The sequence below is a fragment of the Macaca thibetana genome, chromosome 7 (genome assembly GCF_024542745.1).
Source record: "Macaca thibetana thibetana isolate TM-01 chromosome 7, ASM2454274v1, whole genome shotgun sequence".
Lineage (NCBI taxonomy): Eukaryota > Metazoa > Chordata > Mammalia > Primates > Cercopithecidae > Macaca > Macaca thibetana.
Genome location: NC_065584.1, coordinates 57,288,464 through 57,296,076, shown reverse-complemented (window position 1 = coordinate 57,296,076; position 7,613 = coordinate 57,288,464). Strand labels below are relative to the sequence as shown.

Sequence of the window (7,613 nt, the reverse complement as noted above, 5' to 3'; positions counted from 1 at the left end):
TAGGTCTAGGTCTAAAAGTTGGTTGGCTCTGAGCTACCTAGGTTCAACTGCTAAAAAATGATAAAGGACAGGTGTGGCTCTGGCAGGCAGCTCTGCATTCCTGTGCAACAGGCTGGCTGGACTCTGTTATCAACAGCCTCTAAATTAGCATTGAGGCTAAAGTCTCACTAGCCAATTTGCTCCAATTTTCTTTTTCTCTCTTAGACTGACCTCCAATGCAGGGTGAGCCATGGGGCTCAGGGAGGTGAATAACGACCAAAGCCTAGCTAGCCTGGCCTACAGAGCTCTCTCCAAAATGGGTCACTCACCATATCTTCAGGGTCTGGAATTTTCACTCCACTGAAGTACTGATTCGTGCTAAACACTTGCTGGTGCCTAGGAATGAGATCCCCTTTGGACAAGACAAAAAAAAGGTAAGTGAAATTGGTTAGCAAACACTGATCTATGGTTTTCTTCCATCAATGCTGTATTGGTCTTGCCCATGTCTATGGACACTGCAGTGTTCTCGGGCAATCAGAAGGAGAGCCATTCAGGCAACCCACAGCAACCTGTATCAATCCCTACAGTGGACAGCACACTGTGTTAGGCACAGAGGAGGCAAGCAACAGAAACTGAGGGCTACAGCTTCTTGCTCTCAGGTTCTTGTTCTCAGAGCCTACAGTGTACTGAAGGAACCCAAACCAAACAACTCAGAAGCACATACACACAAATAAAATAATGCCTTTTAAAAAACAGCAAAAGGGCAACAACCACAAATCAAAATCCTATTAACTGAATCCTGATAGGTCAAGATAAAATGTTATTGCCCTAGCACTTATAACAGTGTCTAACATACAGCAAGCACTCAATAAATATTTGAAGAAGGAAGAGAGGGAAGAAAGGAAGGTAGGAAGGAAGGGAGGGAGGGAGGCAGGGAAGGGGAAGGAAAGGAGGGAAGAAATCATGGATTTTCTAGCTAGAAGAAATACATTTCCACATTTGGGACCATCTTTTCTTATTTCACCAATTAGCGATCACTTGGAAGTGCCATTTCATCTACTGTTTAGAAGCACTTACAATGTGACACCATGAAACAAAAAGAGTATTTCTATATTTCAGGGGACTCTAGGAAGCTCCTCCTGCCCACATTTCCGTCACATCAGCTAAAATCGCCTTTATGTAAAATTCTATATTATACTTGAAGAGGGATTTTGTTCAGAGAATATAGAGAGATACTCAGAGTGTTCTCCTGGGGCACAACCAGGCCCATTTCCCAGGGCACTGTGGGAGTTCCTACTCCGGGGTATCAAATTATCTAATTACTGATGCATCCTAGAAATTTACCTCGCACTCAAATGCAAAAACTGCTGCCTCACCTCATTTTGGGTGAGCAACCAAAAAGCACACCCTCTAATGCCTTGCCTCAGATCTCAGTGAGCTGCATCATGAGCACAATTCCTTGTACCTTAATAACCTTCTTCCTCCAGTGCCAGAGGGGTGACATGGGAAGGCTGTCCTACAATCACTAGAGGAAACACAGCCAAGAAAGGCTGAGTGCCCCTGGAAGGTCTACAAAGCACCTTCCATGTCACTCGACAAAGTCAAGCTATCAACAAACATTTATTGCCTACAATGTGCAGACACTGGTGGAGGGTAAGTAGAAATATAAGACATGATCTCACCATCAGGAAGTTTACAGTATCTTTGCGAAGATAAGATTACAAGGGAAGGCATGGCGATGGCAGTTGCTACAAGAGTTTAGAGGAGGAAAAGTTTACTTTAAACTGGGATACTCAGGGGAGTCAGGGGAGTTTATGTCTAAACTCCCTGACTTTGGAAGAGGGCAATCAATACTGATGGTTTTTTTTTTTTTTTTCTCTCACCTTCCCTCCCTTCTCCTCCCCTGCCCTTCCCCTCCGCCTCCGAGGTTAGAGAGAAAGGAAAGGGCACTGGGGCGGGAAAGCAAGACAGGCTGCGTGACATTAGCACTAGCCTTCCTCCTGACACTTAGAAGGCTGGGAATCATCCTCCGTAGAGTCTGAATAATCCAAACTAGTCAGGCAGGCTGGGGTTAAGGACATTCAAATGAATGACACAAATCGTCATAAATGAGGTAAACCATGAAAGCATTCTGTAAACTGCTAAGCCCTTACAGAAATGTGAGTTTTTATTGTTGTTATTGTCATTAACATTTTAACTTGATCCAAACTGCTCAAGAATCTTGGGTTTTTTTGGACAATGAGTAAGTACTCAATAATTGTTAACTATTTTTAATTAAAACAAATATGGCCACCTTTAATGAAGTCATTTAAATGAGGCTTTGAGTTTTCCTCTTTCCTAACTAATGCCTTAAAGGGCATTAGGTGAGACAGGGAACTTGGCTCTGCCCTGCCCCAACCTGGGGAAATACCCAGTTTTCCAAAAGGCAGGACGAAAACACCACTTACCCAAGGTCTTCCTAATCAGATAGAGTTGATCCACATCCGATTTTCCCGGCCACAGAGGCACTCCTGACAGCAGCTCAGCAAAGACACAGCCAATTGCCCAAACATCCACTGGGGGGCCGTACTGCGTGTCCCCCACCAGCAGCTCAGGGGAGCGGTACCACCTGGTAGCCACGTAGTCTGTATAGTAGTCACTCGGTCCAGCTGGCCAGTGATGGAACATGGAAAACAAAGAGCAGCGGAAGGCTGGAATCAAAACTGGGAGAGGGCGATCTCAGAAGTCAAGCCTGCGCCCAATCTTGTGGCCTTATTCTATATCGCTGGTTCTCAAATCTAGCTGCACATTCAAATCACTTATATATATTTTTAAATTACTGATGCTCAAGCCACACTTCAGTCCAGTTAAAACAGAATCCATGGGGGAGGGTCTGGGGGTGTTATTGGGCGTAAAATTTAAAGTTCCCTGGGCACGGCAGCTCACGCTTGTAATCCCAGCACTTTGGGAGGCCGAGGTAGGTGGATTGCTTGGGCCCAGGAGTTTGAGACCAGCCTGGGCAACATGGTGAAACCCTGTCTCTACAAAAAAAATTCAAAACTTAGCCAGGTGTGGTGGCTCATGCCTGTAGTCCCAGCTACTCAGGAGGCTGAGGTGGGAGGATCACCTGAACTGGGGAGGTCGAGGCTGTGGTGGGCTGTGAACTGTGCCACTGTACTCCAGCCTGGGCAACAGAGTGAGACCCTGTCTCAAAAAAAAAAAAAAAGTTCCCCCAGGTGATTCTAATCTGCCTCCAAGGTTGAAAGCCACTATTCTAAAGTAGCACTTCTGAAAAGTATTATTTTAGCAAGAAATGGTAAAAATCAGGGAGGTAAGATACTTTTTAATAACCGCTTTACTGTGGTATAATTTATGGATAGCATACATATGTAAACCACTGTATGTATCTACACGTTTTCAGGAATTACAAAATTATAATTTATGGCATGCTTATGCCCTAAATATACAAGTACTGGCTTGTATACTTCTAGAGCATTTAAATCCTTTATTGTATCAATAACTTTTCCATCTTTTATACTTAACAAAAGAAAATGTCAATACTCACTCAAAAGCCGAGCAAATCCAAAGTCACAAAGCTTAATCACGGAATGTTTTGTGATGAGGATATTTTCTGGCTTCACATCTCTATGTATGCACTAGTGTAACAAATCAAAACAAAAACAATATTAAGGCTGAACTATATATGAGATAAATGAAACACTTGACTATTTAGCAAATATTGGATAAATCATCTAAATGTCTCCTTGGCCTATTGGACAACAGCAAAAGAGCAGCCTAAAATAAATCTAGTACCAAGCCTGTCAGAGCCTGAATCATCCCAAATTCCTAAAAGGCCCAAAAGAACCAAGAAGGGTGAAAGGAAAATGAAAGTAGGGTAGCCAGTCTTAGCAAAGAAAAATACAGGACACCCAGTTACATTTGAATTTCAGATAAACAAATAATTTTTAGTATAATACATACCATCAAGCACTTGGGATGTACTTATGCTAAAAAGTTATGCTTGTTTATCTGAAATTCAAATGTAACTGGGTGTCCTGTGTTTAAACTAACAGTACTAGGTGAAAGGGAAAATGTTGAAAGGTCTGGGTGAGGCTGCATCACGGTTGCAGGAGCTGCACATTGGTGCATAAGCAGAATTCACAATTCATTTGTTTAACTGTGAACAGAATACAGTTGGCCTCGTAAACAGGACAAGCCCTGAGCCTGCTGAGATAAGCTGGAAGCGAAGGGCGGCAACCACAGCTTGCCAAGAGATCTCCCTTCCAGCTCTGACATTCATCCCGACAAGATAAACAAGAGTAGGCAGCAGCCCTCACCCTCTGGGGAGAGTCGCTAGATGTCAGCTCTGTCCCACACACAAGTGCTCTGAGAGCTGCAGCCACCCCTCAGGATATGGCCCCCCCTCCAGAATTTAGACTCAAGTCACCTGTGGTTTCCAGCCCACAGCCAACATTCTTTAACCGGGTGATATTAGAGAGAAGAACGTTTGAGAATCTTCACATGATTTTCTCATTACACGACAATTTCTTTGGTAAAGAACAAATCAACAACCTAATTAACAATTACATTTTTTTTTTTTTAAAGTTGGGTCAAAATACTGCTCAGGGTCCCTAATAATCTTCCTCTTTCCCAAGTGTTTTCCTCTCAGGAGGAGAATGCTAGATCGTTCTGCAACCTGAGAGACCCTCTTTGGCCTGCAGCCTGAAACCCTGGGGTTATCCTTAAGAACCTGGAGAGGACTCGGGTTCTTCTTGGACATGACCAGTTCTCACTCCAAACGACCTTCAGGATGAGAGATCAGTGTCAATGTTTGCCCATAGGTATTTATTATTCTGGAAAATTTGGGTTGAAATAAAACAACTTTGGGATTTTATTACAATCTATCTGGTTCTTAGCAATTAACATCCCTGAGATCTCTATTCTTTTACCAGTGGCTTCACATATTGCTATAAATGGGTACACCATGAATATCATGATGACATATGGTCAGAAGTACTTGTAAGCAAGTATGTGCTCCTATTCTGTTCTGGGAATTCTTTACAAGTTTCTGCACCCACCCCCATCAGCACATGGAGCCAAACAGGGCGTCTGGGGCTCTCCAGGGAACTGTGGTATGTATTATATTTGTTTTTAGCATCCCAGATCTGCCCTACCAGGGTCTTAGTGCAGTCTCTCTTGCTCCCCAATCCTAAAACCTGCTCTCGAGAGAGTGCTAAGTCACAGTAACTAACAATATGGGTGTCCACTCTCCCCTGTGTATGACAAGGATTATAGCTTTAGCTAGTTGGAGGCCCCTCAGGGAGAAGTGCTGTCTACTCTCATACTTCCTCCTTCCAAGAATGCAGCATCAGGAAAAATCATTTGGAACAATATAAAGAAGGAGATTTAGCCCTACCACCTAAATTGACCCTGGCAGTTGAGTAGGATAAAATATTGCAGTGAAATTGCACTCATGGTCAAAATGAAGCTCTAACTTTGAAATCTGGTTTCTATGCACAGGCAGTGAGCAGTGTTGTATTGGATGGGGCAGCAGGCTTCCCAGCCTCTGTGAAGTCACGTCACCTGGGCAATAGTCTACTATGCCTCTACCAGCCACCTGTGGCCAGAAGTGTCACAGGCTTTCAATGGGTTGCTTAGTTCCAGACTCGACACTCTTATCTCACCAAAGCAGGCACTAGCACTTTGCACTGGGTTTGGGGTTCCACCTACTGCAACTGGCATACTGCAACCAAGCAGGCATGAATCACCTGGGGTTTCCCCCAATTTCACAGCCTTTTGGGAGTACAAGATCACATAGACTACAAGTGAATGGGGTTCTACCTTAAATCTGAGTAGTTTTTAAGCAGTATAAATATATGAATAATTTTTTGGGGGGTGTGTGTGTGTGTGTGTGTGTGTGTGTGTGTGTGTGTGTTTTGAGACAGGGTCTCATTCTGTCATCCAGGCTGGAGTGCAGTTGTGTGATCTTGACTCACTGCAGCCTCCACCTCCCCAGCTCAAGCAATCCTCCCACCTCAGCCTCCTGAGTAACTGGGACCACAGGCACACACCACCGCACCCAGTTAATTTTTTTTATTTTTTGTAGAGACAGGGTTTTGCCATGTTGTCCAGGTTGGTCTCGAACTCCTGGGCTCAAGTGATCTGCCTACCTTGGCCTCCCAAAGTGCTGGGATTACATGCAGGAGCCACCATGCCTGGCACTAGTTTCTTAAAATCATAAAAATGCATATTTTGTATAACCTGAGCAAGAAGGAATAGCTAGGTTGGCATTTTTAGCCTCTACTTACCCAATCAGGCTTATGAAGATTTCGGTAAAAAATTTTACCCACAAAAGTGTGATATAAACTTTGTACAAGGCTCCACCTCAGGGGAGCCTTCTCACTTTTCAAAAGAGATCATGAGACTTACATTGTGTTTATGGCAAAAATTTACAGCTTGCAGTGTCTGCCAAGTTATGCTCTTCACGAGATGTTCTGGTACCCTAATAAAAATAAAGCAGCACAAACACATTCTTTAGTGTAGCCATGGAATTCAGCTCAAGAAAAGAAAAAATAAACCAAGATAGGCTTTATTAGTGAAAAACCCTAGGTGACACATAGTCATCTTACTCATCAAACAGTCATTCCGTGAATCCAAAATGTAAAAATATGTGACCAGCACACCGCTGAATTCTAGGGACAACAGGTTAACAAAAATGCAAACATCTACTTCTATAGGTAAGGATATGAAAACCTACAGGGATTTCAACAAGTATTTATAACCACCTATCTCAAACATCTGTGACACTACTGGGAGACTGCCTAGTAACTTGAGCTCCATTTTTACAAGGAATTTTTTGTTGATGTAAAGTTAGTTACTATTCAGCACAAAAGATGCTGTTTATTTTCTCAAGTTGCCCCAAACCGATGGCCTTGAAGCAGGACTCATCTTCCATGTGTGGGCACATGGTCTCTCAGAGCAGCACTGCTGTTGTTTGTTTGTTTGTTTAGATAATGAAGACTTTACTGATTATAGCGAAGAGCTTTACATTGCAAACCATGTAACAAATGTTAATAATAATCTAATAACCCGAGGCACCCTGGTTCTTTCCCCATGCTGCCATGGCAGCCAGCTGCACCCCACTTACATCTTTCTACTCTCTTCTCCATCACAGCAGCTAAACTCCAAGCCACTGCTCCCAGTACTTCTTCCCTGACTCACATCTTATATTACCAGGGCAACCAGTAGTCCCAGCAGGTACTTCTTGTGAATTAGAAAGAGGCACATCGCCTGGAAGCATTTAAAACAACAACAACAAACCAAGGCAGGGAGTGTAAGAAATGAACCACAGAGAGAGTGCATTTATACCCACTGGCTGGACTTACTGTTTTGATAAATCAAACATTCCACAGTGTTGCTGTGGTCCTCAGCCAAAACGAATAAGTAAATCACGGAGGAAATTCTTGAGTAACTGTGTTAAGGGGACCACAAAAAGTCACTTCCAGCCTCTGAGAGAAGCTCCAAGGCCACTGTTGTCACAGGCCAGAAGTTCAGGAAATCCTTTCAGGCAGATCGGGGGGTATTTGAGCAGAGAGTGGGATCACATGAAGGAAAGGAAGAGGCCATTTCCAGGAAGGCTAGTTGGGACATTACTG

General features: G+C 43.5%; 1 protein-coding gene across 3 annotated transcripts in view; it reads right to left on the bottom strand.

Annotated features, from left to right (window-relative positions):
* CDKL1 (cyclin dependent kinase like 1) overlaps positions 1-7,613 on the bottom strand; it is a 66,410-nt gene that overhangs the window by 8,892 nt on the left and 49,905 nt on the right. For all 3 annotated transcript variants that reach the window (XM_050796930.1, XM_050796931.1, XM_050796929.1), the window contains 4 exons: positions 6,388-6,460; positions 3,524-3,614; positions 2,427-2,627; positions 309-391 (listed from right to left, as the gene is read on the bottom strand). In XM_050796930.1, the coding sequence (XP_050652887.1) occupies positions 309-391; positions 2,427-2,627; positions 3,524-3,614; positions 6,388-6,460 (448 nt within the window). The remainder of the gene's footprint in view (positions 1-308; positions 392-2,426; positions 2,628-3,523; positions 3,615-6,387; positions 6,461-7,613) is intronic.